General features: G+C 45.8%; 1 protein-coding gene across 1 annotated transcript in view; it reads left to right on the top strand.

Moving 5' to 3' along the window:
• LOC129705980 (ethanolamine kinase 1-like) overlaps positions 1-27,492 on the top strand; it is a 125,617-nt gene that overhangs the window by 38,277 nt on the left and 59,848 nt on the right. The window contains exon 3 of the mRNA XM_055649955.1: positions 12,524-12,664. Within this exon, the coding sequence (XP_055505930.1) occupies positions 12,524-12,664 (141 nt within the window). The remainder of the gene's footprint in view (positions 1-12,523; positions 12,665-27,492) is intronic.

Genomic DNA, 27,492 nt, shown 5'->3' with positions numbered 1-27,492 from the left:
ATAAGATTTTTTATTGCTAGCTTGGGATATGATTTGAAAATATACTTTGTTTCATCTCCTTTGAATTGAAATTTGAGATTATTTTCCAAATCTACAGTGGGAATGAGAATTAAAAAAAATAATAGCATCCATAATATATTGAGGTTTTTAAAGGTACAAACAGTTATGTAGCATTGAGTCATTGGGTGTGGCAGTCTCTTAGCCAATAAATCCTTGCACTGACCTGGGTTTAAGTATGCATGTCTTTAGTTAGCAAACTAACCTCTGAGGAGAGAAAAGAGAAGTTATTCATATTTTTTCGTCTCTCCGTGCCAAGAAGAGCAGTTATTGTATTCTTGCTTTAGAGCATTGATTCTGAGGTTGTTCCAGCGAATTGCACATTGGAAAGTATGATTCAATGCTGGGTCACTTTATGAGTGTGTTGCTATTTCCATGGAGTTGAGTCTCTTTAGTTTGCCCCGGAAAATGGAACGAAATATTTGATAAATAAAAACTCGGGTGTCTCAAAAATGGCAAATGTAAGTTCTCGTGATAAATGGCACTCACGATTTTGCACATATGTTTGGCAATAAATGATCAACTACTATGCAGACTGCCACATCTTGGTACAGTTTTGCATGGGAGATGCTGCCAAGAAATATCTAAGTGCCAACTTTCCGTAAATCCTGCTTCGCAGATCCAAGAAAATAAGTTTCAATGCAAAACTCTGACAAACAATTGCAAATTGGATTGGAATTTCAATGATTCCCAAAGCCACAGTTTCAGGCAAAATAATCTTCGATTTTAAGCTGCAAGCAGATAATGTAAATAGAGGGTGAAGACTCAAGAGTGCTTTTTATAGTTTAGTTTAGTTTAGAGATACAGCACGGAAACAGGGCCTGCAGCTAAACGAGTCCACGCTGACCAGTGATTCCCATTACAACACTATCCTACACACCAGGGACAATTTACAATCTTCTCTCTGCCTCACCCGCTGAGTTACTCCAGCATTTTGTGTCTACCTTCGATTTAAACCTGCATCTGCAGTTTTTTCTTACACATTTAATCTACAAACCTGGATGCCTTTGGAGTGTGGGTGGAAACCGGAGCACCCAGAGAAAACCCACGCGGTCACAGAGAGAACATATAAATTCTATACAGACAGCACCCGTGGTTAGGATCGAGCCCGGGTCTCTGGCGCTGTGAGGCAGTAATGCCCCCGTCCCACTTATGAAACCTAAAAGGAAACCTCTGGAGACTTTGCGCCCCACCCAAGGTTTCCGTGCGGTTGCCTGAGGTTGCAGGTGGTTGCCGGAGGTTGCAGGTAGTGGAAGCAGGTAGGGAGACTGACAAAAACCTCCGGGAACCGCACGGAAACCTTGGGTGGGGCGCAAAGTCTCCAGAGGTTTCCGTTCAGGTTTCCTAAGTGGGACAGGGGCATAACTCTACCGTTGCGCTACTGTGCCACCCTGTGTCATAGGTCCCGAAACAGAACCATGAAATTCTTACTTGCAGCAGCACAAGTATGTAAATAGAGTGCTCCGTAAAACCCCTAATAAACAGCAAAAAAAAGTTCAGCATAAATCAAACAAAGCAAACAGACAAATAAATTAATACCGGGAATGGTCTGGTTCACTACACTATTTTTCCCCATCATTGGATGGTAACTGAAAAGTGCATTTATCAGTAATACTGCAAGCTGTTTCCAGTTTCATAATGATGTTCCTAGTTTTAAGTCCTTTCCTTTTGAGAGGCTACCACTCATTATCTACTTGCACTAATAATTGCCTTCACATTTCTCAAATACTCAGTAAGTGGCAGAGGCAAAGATGACGATTTTTGAAAGCCCTCTGAGGGTTTTGACGACAAGATTTAGTTAGGCTGGGTGAGTGGGCAAATGCATGGCAGATGCAGTATAATGTGCATAAATGTGAGGTTATCTTTGGTGGCAAAAATGGGAAAGTAGACTATTATCTGAATGGTGGCCAATTAGGAAAAGGGAAGATGCAACGAGACCTGGGTGTCATGGTACACCAGTCATTAAAAGTAGGCATGCAGGTGCAGCAGGCAGTGAAGAAAGCGAATGGTATGTTAGCATTCATAGCAAAAGGATTTGAGTATAGGAGCAGGGAGGTTCTACTGCAGTTGTACAGGGTGAGACCACACCTGGTGTATTGCGTACAGTTTTGGTCTACTAATCTGAGGAAAGACATTCTTGCCATAGAAGGAGTACAGAGAAGGTTCACCAGACTGATTCCTGGGATGTCAGGACTTTCATATGAAGAAAGACTTGATAGACTCGGCTTGTACTCGCTAGAATTTAGAAGATTGAGAGGGGATCTTATAGAAACTTATAAAATTCTTAAGGGGTTGGACAGGATAGATGCAGGAAGATTGTTCCCAATGTTGGGCAAGTCCAGAACAAGGGGTCACAGTTTAAGGATAAGGGGTAAATCTTTTAGGACTGAGATGAGGAAAACATTTTTCACACAGAGAGTGGTGAATCTCTGGATTTCTCTGCCACGGAAGGTAGTTGAAGCCAGTTCATTGCCTATGTTTAAGAGGGAGTTAGATGTGGCCCTTGTGGCTAAAGGGAAGAGGGGGTATGGAGAGAAGGCAGGTACAGGATACTGAGTTAGATGATCAGCCATGATCACATTGAATGGCGGGTGCAGGCTCGAAGGGCCGAATGGCCAGTCCTGCACCTATTTTCTATGTTTGTATGTTTCTACCTGATGGCAGTGGAGAGATGAGTGTGTGGCCAGGATGGTGTGGGTCCTTGATGATGTTGGCAGCCGTTTTGAGGCAGTGACTACGATAGATCCCTTCGATGGCGGGGAGGTCAGAGCCGATGATGGATTGGGCAGTGGTCACAACTTTCTGCATTCTTTTCCGCTCCTGGACGCTCAAGTTGCCGAACCAAGCCACGATGCAACCAGTCAGCATGCTCTCTACTGTGCACCTGTAGAAGTTTGAGAGAGTCCTCTTTGACATACCAACTCTCCGTAATCTTCTCAGGAAGTAGAGGCTCTTATGTGCTTTCTTTATAATTGCATCAGTGTACTGGGTCCAGGGAAAGATCTTCAGAGATGTGCATGCCCAGGAATTTGAAGTTCTTGACACTTTCCACCATCGTCCTGTTGATATAAACGGGATTGTGGGTCCCCATACTACCCCTTCCAGTCCACAATCAGTTTCTTGGTTTTGCTGGTGTAGAGTGCCAGGTTATTGTGTTGGCACCATTTAGTCAATCAGTCGATCTCACTTCTATACTCTGACTCGTCACCATCAGTGATTCGTTCCACAACAGTGGTGTCGTCGGCGAACTTAATGATGGAGTTCGCACTATGTCCAGCTACACAGTCATGAGTATAGAGTGAGTACAGCAGGGGGCTGAGCATGCAGCCTTGAGGTGCTCCCGTGCTGATTGTTATCGAGGATGATATATTTCTACCAATATGGACAGACTGTGATCTGTGGAACAGGAAGTTGAGGATCCAATTGCAGAGGGTGTTTGGTCCTCTGGTGCTGCAGGAGACATGTTGGTGGAAGTTAGGGAACAATTTCTTCAGGTTGGATTTGTTGATGTCCCCGGCTATGGTGTAAACACCTTGGGGTAAGCCGTCTGGTGCTTGGTGACCATCTGCGCTTGTTGTTTGACAATAGTCAAGGAGACCATACAGGTGCACAACCTTCCTGCCTTCTCCCCATCCGAAAGCCTATCTAGCTCTCCCTTGGGCACCAGACACTCTGTTCGACTCATTTCGGTTGTTCTAAATGGCATTTTTCGGATTTCAGAAAAATCGGAACATGTTTCCTTCCTCTATGTCCAAGCCCTTAACAATCTTATACGTTTCAATGAGATCCCCTCTCATCCTTCTCAGCTCCAGAGTGTACAAGCCCAGCTGCTCCATTCTCTCAGCATATGGCAGTCCCGCCATCCTGGGAAATAACCTTGTAAACCCACGCTGCACTCCCTCAATAGCAAGAATGTCCTTCCTCAAATTAGGGGACCAAAACTGCACACAATACTCCAGGTGTGGTCTCACTAGGGCTCTACACAACCGCAGAAGGACCTCTTTGCTCCTGTATTCGATTCCTCTTGTTATAAAGGCTTTCTTCACTGTCTGCTGTACCTGCATGCTTACTTTCATAGACTGATGTACAGGGACCCCCTGATCCCAGTCAGTTTTAGTTTGGAGGGATTTGTATGTTAATTGGTGTGAATTGTGGTGTAGGGGTGGATGAGAAAATGGGACAACAGCAATCGAGTAAAAAATACACCAATGCCCATGTCCCACTTGGGTGATTTTTTGGCGACTACAGGCGACTAGGCTCTCGCCACATGGTCGCCCGGGTGTCGCCTGTATGGTCGTGAGTAGTTTCATCAGTCGCCCAAAGAGTCGTAGCATTTTTCTGGTCGCCGCTGGATTTTTACATTTTTTGGAGACAGTCGGCTTGGCGCCAATGAGTGTAACAATTACAGCACGGAAACAGGCCATCTCGGCCCTACAAGTCCGTGCCGAACAACTTTGGAGCCTTAGTCCGACCCCGGCAACTCTAACCCCATGGCTTCTCATCCACATGCCTAGCCAATCCATCCATGATACAACGCCGCCCCACACCGCTACGGTCGGACCCCCTCATGCTACCCCCAAACCTCTGTCCCTCAATTCTGAAGCCATGTCCTCTTGTCCGAATCTTCCCCATTCTCAAAAGGAAAAGCAACATCACATCAACTCTGTCTATCCCCCTCACCATTCCAAAGACCTCCATCAAGTCCCCCCTTAACCTTCTGCGCTCCAGAGAATAAAGACCCAACTTCAACCTATCTCTGCAACCTAGTTGTTGAAACCCAGGCAACACTCCAGCAAATCTCCTCTGTACTCTCTCCACTCCGTTGACATCTCTCCCACAACCGGGCGACCAAAATTGTACACCATACTCCAGACTTGGTCTCACCAATGCCTTGTACAATTTTAACACCACATCCCAGCCTCCACACTCAATGCTCTGATCTATAAAGGCCAGCACACCAAAAGTGTAGCTTGTCTTCTCCTGACGTAGGTGTGGGCATAGGTTGTCGCCGGTGCTGACTTTGGTAAATTCCATTGGCGACTACCTATGTCAACCCATGTCAACCAGCGACAGGTACTGGCGACTGAATCGTCTTACCTTGTCGCGGGTGGACATACTGTAGGTTGTCGTAGCTGTGGTTGTAGGTGGACGTCCTAATGGGTTGCCGGTTGTCGGTATCTTGCCGTAGCTTGACCTCGACTAAGTGATAGGTTGTCGTAGACATTGTCGTAGGGGGGTCCAGTGATAAGTTTCTTCGGCAACCTGCTACGACTATGACAGTCGCCGGCAGTCACCGAAAATATCGCCTATGTGGGACAGGCCCATTTTTGTTCCTTTGTTTTGAGTTGCTTTTCCACATGCCTGAATCCCAAACGATACCAACCTAATGACACCCAAATTCTTATTTCCTGCAAGCTAGAATTTCACAAGTTTCCTAATCGTGTACAGAAGGAAACCATGGTGTAAAAATCCCAACAAGGAGATACAGGGAACTGCCGATGCTGGAACCTTGAGTAAATTACAAAGTGCTGGAGGAACTCAGCAAGTCAGGCAATGGCATAAACAATGATTTCTCCAGCTTTAGTGCTCATCACCACCCCCCTCTACTCTTTTCTTTGCTCCTACCCCCATGCATGCCCATTTCGCCCGCTATCCCGCCTCCTCTCTTTCACCCCCGACCTCTTCCACATTTCACTTCCCCTTCTCTCCGAATCTGACACATTTTTGTCTCCTTTTCATCGCTGGCCTTTGTCCACCCATCAGCCCAACTCCCCACTCGCTTGTATCCACCTATCACTTGCCACGTTTTGTCCCGCTCCCCACTATTTTAGAGATAGGGGCCAAATGCAGGCAATTGGGGATAGCTTAGATGGAGCTTCTTGGTCGACAGGGACGAGTTGGTCCGAGGGACCTGTTTCCGTGTGGTATGACTCTGTGCTTACTGCCACAACAGATCAACGCTTACCGTCACAACAGATCAACAGTGGATGCAATCTCACTGGCTCTCCACTCCGCTCTGGACAACTTGGACAACAAAAACTCAAGCATTTGATGTCATCCCACACTGCTTCGGAAGCTTGACCTATGGCATTCGTTTCAACACAAAACGATGGATTTCCAGTTTCCTGACAAAATGTCTTCAGCGTATGTGTGTGTGAACGGAAAGAGCTCCAATTGGCATCCAGTGTTGAGTGGTACACCTCAGGGCACAGTACATTTTTGTTTTACATAAATGACATCCATGAAAAAGTTGCAAGTACGACTAGACTATTTGCTGATGATTGTTTGCTGTACTGTCCAATTAAGTCAGCTGATGATGAAGATGCTCTCCAAAAGGATCTCGATACAATGGTTGAGTGGTCACAACAATGGGGCATGCAGTTCAACCTTTCCCAATGTGAAACCATGCGTGTCACCAGAAAGAGGAATCCAGGTGAAACATCTTACAATATACTTGGTGCCACCCTTGTAGAATCCAAACAAACCAAGTATCTTGGCATCAAATTGCAGAATGATCTGCGTTGGAATGGTCAGACTCATCATGCAACGGTGAAAGCAACAGGTGTCCTAAACTTTCTGAGGCGCAACTTTCATCATTGTTCAACTTCTGTCAAGGGGAAGCTATACTTCACCCTCGTTAGACCTCATTTGGACTACGCAGTTGCAGCACGGGACCCATACACAAATAAAAACATTTCTTCCATCGAACGTGTCCAAAGACAGGCAGCTCGATTTGTGACTAACACCTATGAGTGAGAAGCGAGTGTTACCAAACTTCTGAATTCTCTGCGGTGGAACCCTCTCCAAGACAGACATGAAGCTCACCATTTGACCTGTTTTTACAAAATGTTAAATGGTCAGCTCGACATAGATTACATGACCTACACCAAACCCAAACCAATTAGGAGCAGACGAGGGCATTCAAACCAATTTGTGATTCCAGCTACAAAGACAGATGTGTACAGCAAATTGTTCTTCCCGCACACAATTAAAGTATGGAATAATCTCCACCCTACTGTAGTTACCCAACCAGATGCAACTAAATTTAAGGTCGCTCTTTCTTCCCAATAACCCTTTCTGGCTTAAGTCCTCCTTCCACCACCTCCAGTTTAAATTCCATTTGGAATATTTTGGAGGACCAAGATATGTCAGGCTGTTATTCATTGACTACAGGTCAGTGTTTAACGCCATAGTCCCCTCCAAGCTGGTTACCAAGCTCTCAGATCTGCGCATCCCTCTGCAATTGGATCCTCGACTTCCTCATTCACAGACCACAGTCTGTCCATATTGGTGGAAATGTGTCATCCTCGATAACAATTAGCATGGGAGCACCTCAAGGCTGCATTCTCAGCCCCCTGCTGTACTCACTCTATACTCATGACTGTGTAGCTGGACATAGAGTGGACTACATCATCAAGTTCGCCGAAGACACCACTGTTGTGGGACGTATCACTGATGGGGATGAGTCAGAGTATAGAAGTGAAATCGACCGACTGGTGCCAGCCTGGTGCCAGCACAATAACCTGACTCTCAACACCAGCAAAACCAATGAACTGATTGTGGACTTTGGAATGGGTAGGATGGGGACCCACAGTCCCGTTTATATCAACAGGGATGGTGGAATGGGACAAGAACTTCAAATTCCTGTGCGTGCATATTTCCAAAGATCTCTCTTGCACACTGATGCAATTATAAAGAAAGCACATCAACGCCTCTACTTCCTGAGAAGATTACGGAGAGTTGGTATGTCAAAGAGGACTCTCTCGAACTTCTACAGGTGCACAGTAGAGAGCATGCTGACTGGTTGCATCGTGGCTTGGTTCAGCAACTTGAGCTTCCAGGAGCGGAAAAGAATGCAGAAAGTTGTGACCACTGCCCAGTCCATCATCGGCTCTAACCTCCCTACCATCGAAGGGATCTATCGCAGTTGCTGCCTCAAAATGGCAGCCAACATCATCTAGGACATCACCATCCTGGCCACACACTCATCTCCCTGCTGCCTTCACGTAAAAGGTACAGGAGCCTGAAATCTGGTACATCCAGGTTCAGGACCAGCTTCTTCCCCACAGCCATCAGACTATTAAACTCGCTATCAAGTAAACTCTGAACAATAACAGCCTATTGCACTTTATCTGTCTTATTTATGTGTATCTATATGGTCTATGCTATGTAGACACACTGAACTGTTCTGTATTTATGCTTACAATACTCTGTTGTGCTGCAACAAGCAAGAATTTCATTGCCCTCTCTGGGACACATGACAATAAACTCTCCATTGACCCTCTCTCTTGACTTGACCAGAGCACCTATAGGTCGCAGGGAGAACGTGCAAACTCCACACAGATAGTACCCGAGGCCAGGATTGAACCGGGGTTTCTGGTGCTGTGAGGCAGTGGTTGTACCAGCTGCACTACCATTGGGCAAGATGGCACAGAGCAGCAAGTCTTCTCTTTCAAGCCTTGCTCTTGAACACTTTTAAAAGTAAATGAGGAAGCGCTTTGTGAGAATACTCCACCATTGGGCAGCCCACACTGCCATGGCTTCTCGGATTGTCTGCCTTTTATTTCTTTCATCGAAGTCCCACCTCTGGGCACAAAATGTTGTTTGACTTTTAATAATATTAAATATCAGAACATAGAAGGGCCGAACGGCCTACTCCTGTACCTATTGTCCATTATTGTAAGCCCAAATGCTGTCACATTTCCTGGAGCTACAGGGAGCACAACCCCATCCCTCTTATTTCTCAGCTTGGTCCAATCCTTTGGCAGCCTCATGTCTATTCCAGGAGACACGAGGAACTGCAGATGCTGATTTACATACAAAAAGACACAAAGTGCTGGAGTAACTCAGTGAGTCAGATGCCATCTGTGGAGAAAATGGATAGGCGACATTTCAGGTCAGGTCCCTTCTTCAGACTCTCGGGCCAACAAGAATAGTTGAAATTCCGGGTCATAGAACTGGTGTGAGCGGGTGATCAATGGTCGGCATGGACTCGGTGGAATGAAGGGCCTGATGAAGGGACCCGTGAAGTCACCTATTCCTTTTCTGCAGAGTTTCTGCCTGTCTCACTGAGTTACTCTTCGGTGTGAAAGCAGCATCTGCAGTTTCTTCTTCCATTCTGGTTTAGTTTAGATTAATTAAGAGATACAGTGTGGAACAGGCCCTTCGGCTTACCGAGTCTGCGCCAACCAGCAATCGCCCCTTCCACTGGTTCTATCCTACACAATAGAGACAATTTTCATTTTTATGGAAGCCAAATTAACCTAGAAATCTGCTCATCTTTGGAATGTGGGAGGAAACCTTCGAAAACACGTGGTCACAGGGAGAACGTACAAACTCCATACAGACAGCACTCGTAGTCATGATTGAGCCCGGGTCTCTGGCGCTATGAGGTAGCAACTCTACCACTGACACACCGTGCTGCCACTGTGAATTATTCGTGTGCAGTAAAACTAACAGCAACCAGACAAACAAGAGTGAGAAAACATGCAACGAATTGATGAAGGTTACCAAGTTTCTGATCAGGGATCATGTTCACAAGTTATTATAGTAGAATTCAGCCCATGAAGTCTACTCCTCCATTCAATTGTGGCTGATCTCTGCCTCCTAATCCCATTTTCCTGCCTTTGCCCCATAACCCTTGACATCCGTTCTAATCAAGAATTTGTCTAGAACTTCTGCTGAAAAAATATCCACTGGCTTGGATGTTGGGCAAATGTAGGCAAACGGGACCAGCTTGGATGGAATATCTTGGTCCACATGGAAGAGTTGGGCTGAATGGCCTGTTTCCATGACTCTGGGAGCTATGGTGGTTGTGTATGGATGAATTGGAGATAATAGTGCGGACTTACTACTGAAGTTATGGACGTTGAGGGTGCGGATTTAATTTCCAAATTACTTCAGTCTGAGCAACTGTTTGTGTTGATTAACTAATCTCTCTTATTTCACTCCACATATTAATGACATTTGAGGCACGAGTTGCTTTTTTTTCCCACAGTGCCAAAATGTTCCTGGTTTTCTTAAAGAGGTTAAATATACGGTCGGTTAATATCCTTTCCCAGTAAATCAATGTTCAGTATTAATGTGCTTTCTTTATACCCTGCTAACCCTAAAAGCTCTGCAAATGAAAGGAAACCTAATGACTGAGGTTATGAGCTCTGTTACATTTTTCAAGAGATTCAGTAAAACCATGGATTCTTGCAATGAGACAGAACAGAGCACTTTTAATGCATTTTGTTCCAAAAAAAAAGTTATTGCTATAAAAGGGGTCTTGAAAAGTTTACTTTGAAAACCAGGCCAAAGGTCCAAAGTGTTTATGTTTGTTGTCCTTCATCCATCCTCATGACTATATAAAGTCTATGTTCCAACAATATAAGACTCCTTGTATTCTTATTGTGACATGGATGATCATGAAAAAAACACAAACCCATTATGTTTACCCTTGTTTTCTGCAAAGTAAGGCCCCATAATTCTTCAGTACAAACCCTGCCTCTTCAACCACCTCCTCCGATGCATCCCATCTCCACCATGTTTTTCTCCTTTTATGCTAATTCCATGCTCCTGGACTGTCATCAGTGGAGTTTAGTTTAGAGACACATCACACATACAGGCCCTTCAGCCCACCGAGTCCTCGCCGGGCAGCGAATCCCGCACATTAACACAAGGCTACACACTTATACCAAGTATACAAACCCAAGCCAATCAACCTACAAACCTGTACGTCTTTGGAGTGTGGGAGGAAACCGAATATCTCAGAGAAAACCCATACTGGTCATGGGGAGAGCGTACAAACTCAGTACAGAGATCACCCGTAGTCAGGATCGAACCCGGGTCTCCAGCGCTGCAAGCGATGTAAGGCAGCAACCCTACCCCTTAGTGATGAATAGAGGCTGGTGGATGTCAGATGCAATCAGGCTGTGGTGTTCCTGCTACTAAAATGAAGGAACAGAAAGTTACACTGAGTGGCCAGAATGTTGCAGTCCCTGCAAAATGCCACCATGTCCATGCTCTCATTGTATTCCTGCCATTGGGCGGGACAGTGGTGCAGTGGTAAAGTTGCTGTCTTACAGCGCTTGCAGCTCCGGAGGCTCGAGTTCGATCCCGACTACAGGTGCTGTCTGTACAGAGTTTGTATATTCCCCCAGTGTCCTGCGTGGGTTTTCTCCGAGATTTTCAGTTTCCTCCCACACTCCAAAGACGTACAGGTGTGTGGGTAAATTGGCTTTGTGTTTGTGTAAATTGTTCCTAGCTTGTGTCGGAGAGTGTTAATATGCAGGGGATTGCTGGTCGGCATGGACCGGTGGGCTGAAGGGCCTGTTTCCGCGCTGTATTTCAGAAGTAAACCAATCGGAAAAGAGGTACAGTAGTCTGAAAACCATGATCTCCTGGTTCAGGAACAATTCTTCCCTAGCCTGGATAGTTTGGACTAGTGTAGATGGGGCATTTTGTTCGGTGTGGACTGTTTGGGCCAAAGGGCCTGGTTCTACGCTGTATGATTCTATGACCATTAGGATCTTGAACACGAGACTACAAATACTGAACTGCCTTGGTCGCACGAGGGACTTGGGGCTTTTCTTGTACTGATATATTTTTTAATTTATTGAACTTTTTAAAATTATGTTAGCGAAGAGATCTGTTATGCTACAGCAAGCATGTCATTGTCTGGTTACATATGACAATGACATACAGATAAACAATTCTACTCTCTAGATTCTTGATATGGATCATGCCCTGGCAGAAGAGATTTATTTAACTCGGCATCATGTTCATGACAAACCTGTTCCATGTATAAACAAGGAACTGCAGATGCTGGTTTACACAAAAGGACACAAAATGCTGGAGTAACTCGGCAGGTCAGGCAGCATCTCTGGAGAACATGGATAGGCAACGTTTTGGGTTGCGACCCTTCCTGACTCAAAACGTCACCTATCAATGTTCTACAGAGATGGTGCCTGACCCGCTGAGTTACTACAGCATTGACTGCCCACTGAGGCTTTTCCCTGGGGGAATCAAAGCCATCCATCCGCCCAGTAGCTGATGCTGTCCTGGCCTGGATGTCCACACTTGATCTACAACTTTAGGCTGTGCACCCCATACGCAAGAAGAAGATTACAGCATTTTGTGTCCTTTTGCAACCGTAAAAGATAACAGTTTATTTATTTTTTAATATGATGAACTCAATGGGAACTCTTTTATACACGTGATGAATTCAGCAGTTGAAAATATTTCACTGAAACAGAATTATGACATAAGACATTCCTGGTACTTTAATAACATTTAAAATACATTTGGATGGATACATGGATAGGACAGGTTTAGAAGGATATGGGTCAAACGTGGGCAGGTGGGAGTACTGTAGATGGGGCATCTTGGTCAGGATGGGCTGCTTCTAAGACTATAATAGTACTAATGAAGGTGTGAATAATATGTAAAGTATTTATACATTATTTCATTGTTGTCTCCACAGACTTGTGGCCAGAGCAATGGCCCAGTTTCATTCTGTCCAGTCCGACAACAATTATTGTTCCGAACCCAACCTGTGGACGAATCTCTCAAAGTACCTGACGCTACTCAAGTCCAGCCAGTCTCAGATAACATCAGACAGGAGGTAGGAGTCGATATCATTATTGTATCCCTTGAAATAGAGTCATATAGTCATAGAATTATACAGCGTGGAAACAGGCCCTTCGGCCCAACTTGCCCACACTGGCCAACATGTCCCAGCTACACTAGTCCCACCTATTTGGTCCATATCCCTCCAAACCTGTCCTATCCATGTACCTATCTAAGTATTTGTTAAATGTTGTGATAGTCTCAGTCTCAACTACCTCCTCTGGCAGCTTGTTCCATACACCCTTTGTGTGAAAATGTTACCCCTCAGATTCCTATTTAATCTTGTCCCCCTCACCTTCATACTATGCTTTCTGGTCCTCGATTCCCCTACTCTAGGCAAGGGACTCTGTGCATCTAGCCAATCTATTCCTCATGTTTTATACACCTCTATAAGATCACTCCTCATCCTCCTGTGCTCCAAGGAATAGAATCCCAGCCTACTCAAATAATGCGCTCCTGATCACATTCTCTAAAGGCAGCTGTTTTATCAGAAGTGTGAACCTTTTTTTTTTTAATGCCTCAATCAAACAGCAAATAACAATCGTACAAACATTATGGACAGAGCAAGTCAAAGTCATCAGTGTCGGCTCTGATTTGTTCTGTAGCTTTTCATACTGCTTCACTTTCCCCTGACAGTCTGAAAAGGGTTTCAACATAGAAACATAGAAACATGTTTCAACCTGAAACATCACCTATTCCTTTTCTCCAGAGACGCTGTCTGACCCATTGAGTTACTCCAGCATTTTGTGTCTAACCTCAAATTAAACCAGCATCTGCTGTTCCTTCCAACACATGAAAAAAAAACCCATTTGAACAAGTACATAGTACGTAATAAAAGTTTAGAGAGATAAAGACCAAACATGTGCATGTGGATCTAATGTAGATGGGACATCTTGGTTAGCATGGGCAAGATGGGCCGAAGGGCCTGTTTCTATGCCGTATGATTATGATTAATATGAATGGGTGATTGATGGTCGGCATAGATTTGCTGGGCTGAAGGGCCTGCTTCCATGTTGTATTACTCTATGATTAGTATAAATGGGTTATTGATAGTCGGCGTAGACTTGATGGGCCAAAGGGCCTGTTTACATGTTGTGAGACTCTATGATTAGTATAAATGTCCGATCAATGGTCGGCATAGACTTGATGGGCCGAAGGATGTGTTTCCATGTTGCATCTCTCTACGATGATGCATCAGCTTTTATTTACACTTATAATTGAAATCAGGCCCGTACAGTAACTATCGTCTGTTTTATGTCAGTGGACAGAATAAGCTGGTATTGATTTATATATTTGTTTTTGCTTGGTGTTTCATCATGTGCTGTCTTCACACAGTGACTTCTGATCACCACATTATATATGTCCACAGTAAAACCCAACCTGTGATATCTCACTGTAACATATCACAGCTGATCTCTTTTATGTTTGCGGGTTCAACTGAAAATTATACTCGGGAGGACCACCAAGCAGATGCAAAGACATAACGGCAGAATATTTTAGCCCTGGAAATAATAAACGTGGAAAGGATCAAATAATGCAGAAACATTTAGTTTAACTAGTTTTAGTTTTAGGTTTGCTTTTAGAGATACAGCGCAAAACAGGCCCTCGGCCCACTGAGTCCGCACTGACCAGCGATCCCCGCACACTAACACTATCCTACACACACTAGGGACAATTTACATTTATACCATGACAATTTACCTACAAACCTGTACGTCTTTGGAGTGAGGGAGAAAACCGAAGATCTCAGAGAAAAGCCACGTAGGTCACGTGGCGAACGTGCAAACTCCGTACAGACAGCACCCATAGTCGGAATCGAACCATGGTGGCGTCGGCCCACCAAGTCCATCGATCACCCATTCACACTAGTTCTATGTTATCCCACTTTCTCATCCACTCCCCACACATTCGGGGCAATATTTGCAGAGGCCAATTAACCTACAAACCCGCATGTCTTTGGGATGTGGGGAGGAATCCGGAGCACCCGGAGGAAACCCACGTGGTCCCGGGGAGAACGAGCAAACTCCACACACACAGCACCCGAGTACAGGTTCGAACCTGGGCCTCTAGAGTTGTGTGTGGGGGACTCTAGCTGCTGCACCACTGTGCCATCTTTATTCCTCCTTCTAGACTTCTCCTTTTTCCCTAGAAACAAAGAACTGCAGATGCCAGTCTGAGGAAGGGTCCCGATGTTACTCATCCTTTTTTCTCCAGAGATGCTGCATGACCCACAGAGCTACTGCAGAATTGTTTTGCCTATCCCCTTTCACCCTACCACTGTGCCCTTCCCCTTCACTCTTCTTTCTTCAATAGTACGATCGCATTTGCCACTCCTCATTTAGTGGAACATTTCCAGAATCTGTCGAGCTATGGAAGATGATGACCGTGCATTCACCCTCTCCACAGTATCCCCCCTTCAAAGCTCAGTCACCGATCCTGGGATTTATCAGCTTTTGAGATCGTTGACTTCTGCTGTGCTATTTCTTGCCTGATACTTAGTTCTTCCTAATAGGCGCTACATGCTGGAGTAACTCAGCGGGTCAGACAGCATCTCCAGAGAAAAAAGATGGGTGACCTTTTGGATCGGAACCCTTCTTCAGACTAAAGGGGGGGGGAATGGAGTGGGGGCAGCACCTCTTATTTTGCTTTGGAAGCTTACAACTCGACGGCATGTAAATTAATTTCTATAATTTCGAGTAATTCCTGCAGTCCCTCCACCCTCTCCCCCACCCTGGTCGGCCTACCAGTTCCACTGGTCGCATCCTTGTATCCTCCCGTTAACACGCCTTTTCCAGCCAACAATGGACCATTGTGGGCTCCACCCTTCCTTAGGTCATCTCTTGCCGGCCCTGATTTGTTCCGGCTTTTTCTCGCCTCTAGTTTCCACCCCCCTACCTCTATCGTTCAGTCTGAAGAAGGGTCCTGACCCGAAACGTCACCTATTCCATTTGTCCATAGATGCTGCCTGATCAGTTGAGTTACTCCAGCACTTTGTGTTGATCTTCGGTATAAACCAGCATCTGCAGTTCCTTCTTAGCCACTTTATTCTTCCTGCTCTATGATGCTCTTGTATATCTGGAAGGCTTTGGCCTTCCTTCGTTGGCACAGATCCACAGTAATTGTTTAACCTTTTCTTGGTCCCCCAGTGTAAATTCCCCTTGCACCTGTGTGTAAGGGCCCACACATTCTCCTCTTTTCCATACCAATAAGATGCTCTCAGAGTTTCTATGTGTGTTTCCTGCTAGTCTAACTTGCAATCAATCAATCTGAAGAAAGGTCCCAACCTATAATGGCATCTATCCAAGTCCTTCACGGATGCTGCCTGACCCATTGAGTTGCTCCAGCACTTTTTGTTTTGCTCGAGATTCCCGCATCTGCAGTTCCTTGTGTCTTCAAATTAAAACCAAGAGCAGATTTCATTGAGTTTGTATTGGCTCAATACCAACTGAAGCCCTCAAAACTGGGTGTATACAAAAGGGTAACTTTGTAGGCTCACAAGGATGTAATGCTGAGGCTTTGTAAGGCACTGGCCAGACCACATTAGGAGTATAGTGAGCAGTTTTGGGCCCCATCTCTGAGGAAGGATGTGCTGGAGAGGGTCCAGAGGAGGTTTACGAGAATGATCCTGGGATTGAATGGGTTAACGTATGATGAGCGTTTAACGGCACCGGGCCTGAACTCGCTGGAGGATGAAGGGGTATCCTCATTGAAACTTACCAAATAGTGAAAGGCCTGGATAGAGTGAATGTGTGGAGAGGATGTTTCCGCTGGTGGGAGAGTATTAACTTACAAAATTCTTAAGGGGTTGGACAGGCTAGATGCAGGAAGATTGTTCCCGATGTTAGGGAAGTCCAGGACAAGGGGTCACAGCTTAAGGATAAGGGGGAAATCCTTTAAAACCGAGATGAGGAAAACATTTTTCACACAGAGAGTGGTGAATCTCTGGAATTCTCTCCCGCAGAAGGTAGTTGAGGCCAGTTCATTGGCTATATTTAAGAGGGAGTTAGATGTGGCCCTTGTGGCTAAGGGGATCAGGGGGTATGGAGAGAAGGCAGGTACGGGATACTGAGTTCGATGATCAGCCATGATCATATTGAATGGCGGTGCAGGCTCGAAGGGCCGAATAGCCTACTCCTGCACCTAATTTCTATGTTTCTATGTTTCTAGTATAGCACTAGACGGCACAATAAAAGGGTGAACCTTTAGAAAGAAGACGAGGAGGAATTTCTTTAGCCAGAGGGTGGTGGATGTGTGAACGCCCTTGCCACAGAACGCCCTTGCCACAGAAGGCTGTGGAGGCCATCAATGGATATTTTTAAGGCACAGGTTGACAGATTCTTGATTAGTGCGGGCGTCAGGGGTTATGGGGAGAAGGCAGGAGAATAGGGTTGAAAAGGAAAGATAAAGCAGCCATGATTGAATGGCGGAGTAGATTCGATGGGACGAATAGTCTAATTCTACTCCTAAGTCTTGTGAACTTATGAATCCCACAAGGAATGCAAGTGAAACACTTTTTAGGAGAAGGTTCCACACCCAAGTATATAATTGTTATTCACAATTCACAACAGAGCAGTGAAGCCTCTGCTCTGACAGTGCGAATCTGGTGACTTACCCTCAAAATACCAGTTGCATCCCTTGTCGACTGGTAGCGAGAGGGAGTAAAGATCTTCTTTCCCAATTAACGTTACATATAATCAGATAGTGAACAATTAGCGAGCGCATACTTAATGAACACTTTCTTACAATGCAATTTACATTTCAAATCAACGCTGTGAATATTTTGAGCTTTGCACTAATGGGTGCTTCTTGCAATCTTACTTTATTCCTTGTTGGAAGAGCCACCTTATGTGATAATTACTATGGGTTCACTTGGTAATGTAAACTCATGGAGTACAATTGCATAGTCACCAGCTCCACAACTGGCAAGCACTAGTGTTGGCAAACTGGTGTTTAATCTGTTTCTAATCTGACCCTGGAACCCCAAGTTTGTACATAGGTGGAGGTGAAGGCTCCTACAATTCTTGGTGAGTAAGTAAAGTAAGTAAGTAAGTTTAATGGCCAAATATTCACATACAAGGAATTTGCTTTGGTGCTCCACCCACAAGTAACAACATGACATACAGTGACAGTTATGAATGATTCAGAAAACACTAAACATTAATAATAATAAAACATTAATGATAAAACACCATTGATCAAGTATGTGAACCAACAAAATACCAGATCAAAGGAAGGCTACAGATTTTTGGCTGTTGAGTAGAGCAACTACTCGTGGATAAAAACAGTTTTTATGTCTGGCTGTGGCAGCTTTGACAGTCCGGAGTCGCCTTCCAGAGGGAAGTGATTCAAAGAGTTTGTGGCCAGGGTGAGAGACGTCAGAGATGATCTTGCCCGCTCGCTTCCTGGCCCTTGCAGTGTACAGTTCATCAATGGAGGGAAGGTTGCAGCCAATAACCTTCTCTGCTGATCGGACTATTCGCTGCAGCCTCCAGGTGTCGTGCTTGGTGGCTGAGCCAAACCAGACCATGATGGAGAAGGTGAGAACAGACTCTACGATGGCCGTGTAGAATTGGACCATCATTGCCTGTGGCAGATTGTGCTTCCTCAGCTGCCGTAGGAAGTACATCCTCTGTTGCGCCTTTTTGACTGTGGAGTCGATGGTAGCCCCCCACTTAAGGTCGTTGGAGATGATGGTTCCCAGGAACTTAAAAGACTCCACAGATGTGACTGTGGGTTGTTGATGGTGAGTGGGGTGAGGGGAGGGGGAGCTCTCCTAAAGTCTACAATCAATTCCACTGTCTTAAGAGCATTGAGCTCTACGTTGTTGCGATGGCACCAGGACGCCAGCTGTGACACTTCCTGTCTGTAGGCAGATTCCTCCACATCGTGGATCAGTCCAATCAGGTTTGTGTCGTCCACAAACTTGAGAAGCTTGACAGAGGATTCTGTGGAGGTGCAGTCATTGGTGTAGAGAGAGTAGAGTAGAGGAGAGAGTACGCAGCCTTGCGGTGCTCCTATGCTGAGTGTTTCCGCGTCCAAGATGTGCTTTCCCAGCCTCACATGCTGCTTCCTGTCTGTCAGGAAGTTGGTGATCCACTGGCAGAAGGTTCAGGCACAGTCAACTAGGAAAGTTTGGAGTGTAGTAACTCTGACACAATGGTGTTAAATGCAGAGCTAAAATAAACAAACAGAATCCCCGCATAGGTCCCCTGGTGGTCTAGGTGCAGTAGGATGAAGTGCAGGCCCAGGTTGACTGCATCATCCACAGATCTATTGGCCCTATATGCAAATTGCATAGGATCCAGCAGGGGGATCGTGATATTTTTCAGCTTGGCCAGCACAAGCCTTTCGAGTGTCTTCATGAATACAGAGGTCAGTGCGACAGGCCTGTAGTCATTAAGACAAGTAATCCTTGCCTTTAGATGGTACAGGGACAATAGTGGCGACTTTGAAGCAGGCAGGGACAGTACATGTTTGCAGGGACTGGTTGAAAATGTCTGTATAGGCCAGTGCCAGAGCTTAAGAGTAGAGGGGGAAACATTGTCAGGTCCTGGAGATTTCCGGATTTTTTGTCATCTGAAAAGCCTCTCCACCTCCTCTATTTTTATTGTTGACATTGGATAAGTGATGTTGTGCAGCACAGAGGGTGTGGGTGATTGGGTGTGAAGTGGTGATTGGAGGGGGGTGTTGGTGGCGAAGGCCCAGTCTTTGCTGACTGAGATCAGGCTGTGCCTGATTGGGCTGCGCCCCGGGTAGGAGGCGCGACACTCGTCAGCAGCGGCCTCTGCAGCCCGTCCGCGTTTTTATTATTTTTTGTCTATGTTTCTGTGTAGTTTTTGTTATTTTTTGTTGGGGTGTGTGTGTGGGGTAACTTTTAAATCTCTCCCTGCACGGGAGACCCGACCTTTTCTTGTCGGGTCTCCGTTATCGTTGGGGCTGCAACGAGGAGCGGCCTCCAACAGGAGAAGACCGGGGACTCTGGTGCCGACGACTCACCTCACCGTCGCGGAGCTGGCCGAGTCCAGAGCGGGTGGAGCGGTGGAGGAGCGCTGCTGCTGCTGCGGCCCGACCTCCAGAGATTCGGAGGCTGCAACTGCGGGTCTGGTGGACGGCGGCACCGGGAGCCCGCGGGTCCCTGGAGGGAGACCGCTTTTCAGGGCTCCCGCAACGGCGACTTCTCCCGCCCGAGTTGCGGGGTCGAAGAGCTCCTGGAGCAGGGCCTGACATCACCGCCCCGTGCGGCTTGGAAGGGCCGCGGGACTCTGCAAGCACACGCCGGGGGCTCCAACACCAAGACCCGGTGTGCGACCTCGCACCACCCGGCGTGGCTTTAATGGCCGCGGGACAATCGCCATCGCCAGCCGGGGGCTTTGACTTTGACTCTGACATCAGGGGGGGAGAGTGCAGTGGAGAGATAAGTTTTTTTGGCCTTCCATCACAGCAATGTGATGGATGTTTATGTAAATTATGTTGTGTCTTGGGTCTATTTGTTTGTAATGTATGGCTGCAGAAACGGCATTTCGTTTGGACCTCAAGGGGTCCAAATTACAAATAAATTGAATCTTGAATCTTGAATCTTGAATCTTGAATTGGGGTGTGTTGGTTGGGGTGGAAAATGGTCCAGTCTTTTTGTACTGGACTTTTGCCTTAAGTAGGTGTGAAGTGGTGAATGGGAAGGAGAGGGTGCAGGGTCCATTCTTTGAAGACTGGGGTCTGGCTGTGTTGGTTCGGGATGGGGGGGAGAGGGGAGGGGGGGGATGGGGATGGGGTTAGGAGAGGGGAGGGGGAGAAGGGGTACCAGGGTTACGTTTCTGATTTTCAAACCTGCAGTAAAACACATTCAGGTCGTTGGTCAGCTGACGATTATCCAAAGAGCGGGGGGCTTTCCTCTTATAGCTGATGATTTCTTGCATGCCCTTCCAAACTGAAGAAGAATCATTAGCTGAGAACTTGCTCCTCAACTTCTCGGAGTACCTTTGCTTGGCAGCTCTGATTCCTCTTCTCAGCTTGTACTTGGCCTGCCTGTAGCGGTCTGCATCCCTGCTCATGAAGGCCTCCTCTTTAGACCGTCAGAGCTGTCTGAGTTCTGCAGTGAACCAGGGCTTGTTGTTGTTGAACCATGTCCGGGTCTTAGTTGGAATGCAACTGTCCTTGCAAAATCTGACATATGATGATACAGTGTCCGTAAACGCATCGAAGCTTGTGGTTGCTTCCCTGAACACATTCCACTCCGTGCAGTTAAAGCAGAATTGTATGTTCTCAATGCCCTCGCTTGTCCACCTTTTCGTTGTTCTGACCACAGGCTTAGCAGCTTTTAGTTTCTGCCTGTAGGTCGTAATAAGGTGAACTAAACAATGATGAGAGAGGGTTACACAAAAAAGCTGGGGAAACTCAGCGGGTGCAGCAGCATCTATGGAGCGAAGGAAATAGGCAATGTTTCGGGCCGAAACCCTTCTTCAGTCTGAAGAAGGGTTTCGGCCCGAAACGTTGCCTATTTCCTTCGCTCCATAGATGCTGCTGCACCCGCTGAGTTTCCCCAGCTTTTTTGTGTAACCTTCGATTCTCCAGCATCTGCAGTTCCCTCTTAAACAATGATGAGAGAGACCCAGACCCGCCCGGGGAACAGAGCGATATGCGTTCTTGATTGCCCTAGAACAGTGATCGAGTGTTCTCTCCCCTCTGGTGGGGCAGGTATCATGATGTCTGTATCTTGGAAGGTCATGGCTGAGATTAGCCTTGTTAAAGTCTCCCAAAACAATGACCATGGAGTCCGGGAAGTCACTCTCTACCCTCATTACCTGGTCAGCGAGTTGCGTTTGCGCCTCACGTACGCAGGCTTGTGGGGAAATGTAAACTCCAGCGAGAATAAAGGAGTTAAATTCCCTCGTAGAGTAGAAGGGTTTGCAGTTTATAAAGATGGCTTCCAGGTTGGGAGAACAGAGGTTTGACAGTACCGTGATGTCGGTGCACCAGTCCTGGTTGGTATATTCCACCGCCTCTTGATTTCGCGGCGGTCCGCTCTGTGAGGTTGGAAGCCAGCCAGTTGCAGCACGGTGTCCGGGGTCGACTCACACAGCCAGGTCTCGGTGAAACACAGGGCAGCAGCTCGAGGGAAGTCCTTGTTTGTCTGATGCAGGAGTTGCAGTTCGTCCACTTTGTTCTTGACAGAACGTATGTTTGCCAGGAATATGCTCGGGAGTGGTGTGCGTGATCCTCATCGCCAGAGTCGGGTGAGCTCTAGAGCGCTTCCCACGGATCCTCCTCCTTCTCAAGACCTTGAACGCAGCCACAGCCCCACCGATGAGTATGTACAAATAATCCAGCGAGAGAGAGAAATCCGGAACGATGTTTGGAGGTACCGTATGTCCGATGTTTATGAGTGCCTCTCTCGTGAAAGTAATCTTTGTAGGGTTTTCACAGATGACACAAACGAACAAACACATACAAAACAGCAAGGAGCAGTACACCGGGGCCACCATCGTCAGCGCCAACAGCAGCAGCTACACTGCTTGTCACATCGTTTATCACATAGGAATTGAACATCACATTGGAAACACCTCCGCTCCGTCTGCATAAACGTACCTGATCTCCCGGTTGCTAAAGACTTTAACTCCCCTTCCCATTCCCGCACTGACCTTTCTGTCCTGGGCCTCCTCCACTATCAGAATGAGGCCCAGTGCAAATTGAAGGAACAGCACCTTATATTTTGCGTGGGCATCTTACAACTCAGCAGTATGAATATTGACATCTCTATCTTCACCTAACCCTTGCTTTCCCTCTCTCTCCATCCCTCCCCCATTCTAGTTCTCTGATCAATTTGACGGTCCTCCTGATTACATTTTATCTTTGTATGCTTTGTTGTCACCATCCCATAGCTAACAATGATCTATTTCACATTTCCCTTGCACTTCATTCCCTGTGATGTCTCGTTTTCGCAACTTACCCTTACCCGTCTCTGTGTTTCCTTCTCCCCTGACTCTCAGTGTGAAGAAGGGTCTCTACCCGAAACGTCACCCATTCCTTCTAACAAGAGATGTTGCCTGTCCTGCTGAGTTTAAACAGCCGTAAATGTTTATATTAAAATCTCGTTTGAAATTTCTGAGCTGTGGAACCTACAGTGGCTACATCACACTCTGAGATATGTTTAACATCCTACATTTTCGGAAGAACAGGAGTGAATATTGAATGCTTTTGAGGCAGTGGAGGAACACTTTAGGCAGTGTTTTATCTTTGAAACAATCTTCAGATGAAACCTTCATCCTCATATCTCAAGCTTCTGTAGTACTGTCACGGATCACTGAACATGTTCACAGTAGCTTCACTGAAAAGTCAAATATAACACTCTCTTTCATTTGAACCATTATTGTACCTGGGTTTACACACACATAGTGACACTGACTCGCAGAGGACAAGATCACCTGTTCAACACACATCTAAACTGTTCATGAAAGTGAAGATAGACACAAAAAGCTGCAATATCTCAGCGGGTCAGATGGCATCTCTGGAGGAAAGTCTTGAGAGTCTGAAGAAGGGTTTCGACCCAAAACGTCACCTATTCCTTCTCTCCAGAGATGCTGTCTGACCCGCTGTTACTCCAGCTTTTTGTGTCTATCTTTGGTTTAAACGAGCATCTGCAGTTCCTTCCCACACATGAAAGTGAAGAGGTGGCTGAGCCTTGAATTCAGATTTCCACGACAGGAATACTTGTGAAAGTTATTTATCTACCGTTCAAGAGTCAAACCAAGAGTCAAGAGTGTTTTATTGTCATATGTTTCAAACAGAACAAGGAAATTCAGACTTGCAGCAGCACAACAGAATATGTAAATCAATTCTCTGTAAACAATATAATAAACAAAATGTTTATATTACACAGACACACAGACACACATATATATATATACACACATACATATCTACTGGACCAAGTGGGACCTGTAGGGCCCCTCACACGGGAGGCCAGGTCCCCCAATGCAACCAATTCCCCAACGCAATATTCCACCACTCATCCATTGCTGACAACTGTGCAGGGGGTGCTCATTTCGCCGTATGTTCCCCCTCCCTCATTTTTAACCTTAAAAAGATGCAATTGCACTTGCTAGCTAGCAGAACTCAGTGTACGGTGTACGGGTGATCGGTAGCCGGCACAAACTCAGTGGGCTGAAGGGCCTGTATCCGAGCTGTAACTCTAAATGTAAAAAAACTAAAAACTAAAAGTTATGTCATTAAATAGCACTTATCCTAGGTTCAAGATGGGTATGTGAAGATTTCCCATAAGGGCAAGCTATGTGAAATGAACTTGATGCATCTCTAAACTAAAACCTCCTCCCAAAGCTGATGTAATGTCCAAGTAAAGGAAGATAGAATTAAAGAAACATTTCTGGGGAGATGCAGTGGGTCAATAAAGAAATGTAGAGGCCTCCATCAGAAGTATTCAGTTTTTAAGTTCTCCCGTGACCTGCGTGGGTTTTCTCTGGGATCTCGGGTTTCCTTCCACACTCCAAAGACGTACAGATTTGTAGGTTAATTGGCTTGGTATAATTGTAAAATTGCCCCTAGCGTGTGTAGGATAGCGCTAGAGTGCGGGGTTTGCTGGTCGGCGTGGACTCGGTGGGCCGAAGGGCCTGTTTCTGTGCAGTATCTCTAAAGAAAACCCAGGAGACGATGGAGAGACAGTGAGTGCAATTTTATACCTTTTTCCCCAAAGACTTGTAGCAGTTCATTGATCTCTCTAAACAGTCCCCTTGCACTAGCGTAACCCTCCTCTCAACATCAGTGATGCCTCAGGCATAATGTAAGTGTGTGATATTGTCTTAACCATGTTTCATGAAATAAGATAATGACTACACATTCCCAATTATAAAACAATATTTAAACTAGCCCATGTGTATTTTTATCATTCCAAAATAGGAGACCAGATAAGGATACATTTTTAGTGGACACACAATAAATATCCCTGCGCTGTTCTTAACTGAAAAAACATAAATGTGAGTCTGGAACAAACGGTGAAATAAAGAATGCTTCTTCTGCAATTGTCAACTGAATTTACAACTTCATGTTCGTAATAAAATAGCTGGCTTGGCTAAAATATTCACTAAAGGGAGTTTAAGTTTATATTAAATTAGTAACATTAAAGTATCATGGTTTTCTTGGCTGCACTCCCTAATGAGGTATCGGCTCTGAAGTTGACATGATGGTTTTATAAAGCCGGCACTATTATGAATCGTGATTTACAATGTCATCGGTGGACTCCCAATTGTATTTCTCCTTTTGTAACTTGTTCTGATAACGTTAGTTATTTTGAGCGTGTTGTTCGAGTGGCTTTGGACTATTGTGAACATTTGTGGGTGGATGGCAGTGGGGACGGAAGGGAGGCGGTGTGGGATTTGATTTACTAGTCACGAGTCACGAGGCAAGAGTGGTTTATTGTCAAATGTCCAAAACAATATAATATAGACAAAAGTTCAGTATATATATATATATTAAAAAAAATATATATAAATGTGTTTGTGGATACTGGCACGCGCAGACATACATACATATATACACATATATATAGAAAATGTATAGACACAATGCAGGAGTAACTCAGCGGGACAGGCAGCATCACTGGAGAGAAAGAATGGGTAACGTTTCGGGTCAAGAGCCTTCTTCAGACTCGACCCGAAACATTACCATTCCTTCTCTCCAGAGATGCTGCCTGTCCCGCTGAGTCACTCCAGCATTGTGTCTATCTTCAGTTTAAACCAGCATCTGCAGTTCCTTCCTATATATATTCCTATATATACACATGTACACACATATCATACAAAAGCAAACGAAGAATAATAGTGCAGAAAGACAAAACCAATGCTCCCAAGTCAATGTAGTTTGGAGCATAGTTGGGGGTTGTAGTGTTTAATAATGATGGTTGTAGGGAAGAAGCCGTTCCTGAACTTGGACGTTATCGTTTTCAGGCTCCTGCACCTTCGTCCCAATGGGAGGAGTGGGATGGGAGTGTGGCCAGGGTGGTGTGGGTCTCTGATGGTGCTGGCTGCCTTTGTGAGCTGGAAGCTGGTGAGTCATCAGGCAGGGAGTCTCCACACAGCCTCACTGCTCCTGTAGCGTGAGATGCGATGGAATGTGTACCAGGCAGCAGATGAGATAATGAACAACTAGAACCAAATTGGAAAGAAGAGCAAAATAAAGGGTAAGAATGTAGATAAATTCAGACGATTAAAACAGGTGTGGTTAAAGCAGGAGATACAAAGGAATATTAGCAGCGCGCTTATATTTCACTCATTCACAGACTGAGCCAACATTTAATTGGCCATGGGAAGAGAAAAAGTGCTGGAATATCTCAGCGGATCAGGCAGCATCTCTGGAGAACATGGATAGGAGACGTTTCAGGTCGGAAATAATCATGAAGGGTCCTGACCCAAAACACCCCTATCCATGTTCTCCAGAGATGCTGCCTGGGCCGCTGAGTTACTCCAGCACTTTGTGCCCTTTAGTACAAACTAGTATTTGCAGTTCCTTGTTTCTACTCAAACAATGGGGCGGCACAGTGGCGCATTGCTGCCTTACAGCACCAGAGACCCGGGTCCGATCCTGACTACAGGTGATGTCCGTACAGAGTTTGCACGTTCCCACTGTGACTGCGTGGATTTCCTCCTGTTGCTACGGTTATCTCATGCCAAAACGTGAGGGTTTTTCGTGTTTATTGGCCCCCTGCAAAATTGCCCCCAGTATGTTGGATAGAAGTAGCGTGAATGGATAATCGTTGGTTAGCACAGACTCGTTGGGCTGAAGGGCCAGATTCCACGCTGTATCTCTAACCTAAACTAAACTAAACTAACAAAAAATGTTGGAGGGTCCAATGATATTCTGGTCAGGTCGGGGGGAGTTCCACCCACCACGGGTACCATGTAACCCCGTGCTAACATCTCCATGGTCGGATAGGCCGTCTCCCCCACCTGGTTTGCCAGGTGAGGAGGGGGCTGTGGACCCCCAGCAGGACCAAACACAAGACCTGTCAAAGGGCGGATGAGCTCCTAGCGAGCCAACGACCATCCACACTTCAGTAGAAGTTGCGATCACTGTCATACACAGCATTGTAAGGCACCGTGCCCGTTGATGATAGCTACAATGAAGATGATGATGATATAAGAGGTTTAAATAGCGGTCATCTAACTTAGGTGGAGTAAAAAAGATTGTGATGCTATTTATAATAAGAGGAACAAACCTCTCACCAGTGTCCTGGTGAATATTTAGACCATAAGACATCGGAGTCAAATGTTGCCATTCAGCCCATCAAATCTGCTCCACCATTCAATGGCTGATCTATTTTTCTCTCTCAATGCATGTCTCAATTATTGACTCTCTGGTCTTGTTGGGCCAAACGGATATCATAGTTTGTATCTCAGAATAATGATTAACAAATATTTGGATGGATGGAGCATTGGGGATTCTGAGGTTGTTTGAGTTTTAGTTTTTAGTTTTAGAGAAACAGCGCGGAAACAGGCCCCTCGGCCCACCGTGTCCGCTCTGACCAGCGATCCCCGCATATTAACACTATCCTACACGCTCTAAGGACAATTTACATTTATACCAAGCTAATTAACCTACATACCTGTACATCTTTGGAGTGTGGGAGGAAACCGAAGATCACGGAGAAAACCCACGCAGGTCACGGGAGAACGTGCAAACTTCGTACGGACAGTACCCATAGTCAAGATGGAACCGGGGACTTTGGCGCTGTAAAGGCCGCTGTGGCACCGTGCTGCCACCGAATCTCTACATAAATGCAAGCGTTTTCCTGATTGTACAAGACAAAGTATTGGTTGT

The sequence above is a fragment of the Leucoraja erinacea genome, chromosome 18 (assembly GCF_028641065.1).
Source record: "Leucoraja erinacea ecotype New England chromosome 18, Leri_hhj_1, whole genome shotgun sequence".
Classification (NCBI taxonomy): domain Eukaryota; kingdom Metazoa; phylum Chordata; class Chondrichthyes; order Rajiformes; family Rajidae; genus Leucoraja; species Leucoraja erinaceus.
The sequence above is the reverse complement of the archived record's forward strand: the minus strand, read 5'-3'. Positions and strand labels throughout refer to the sequence as shown.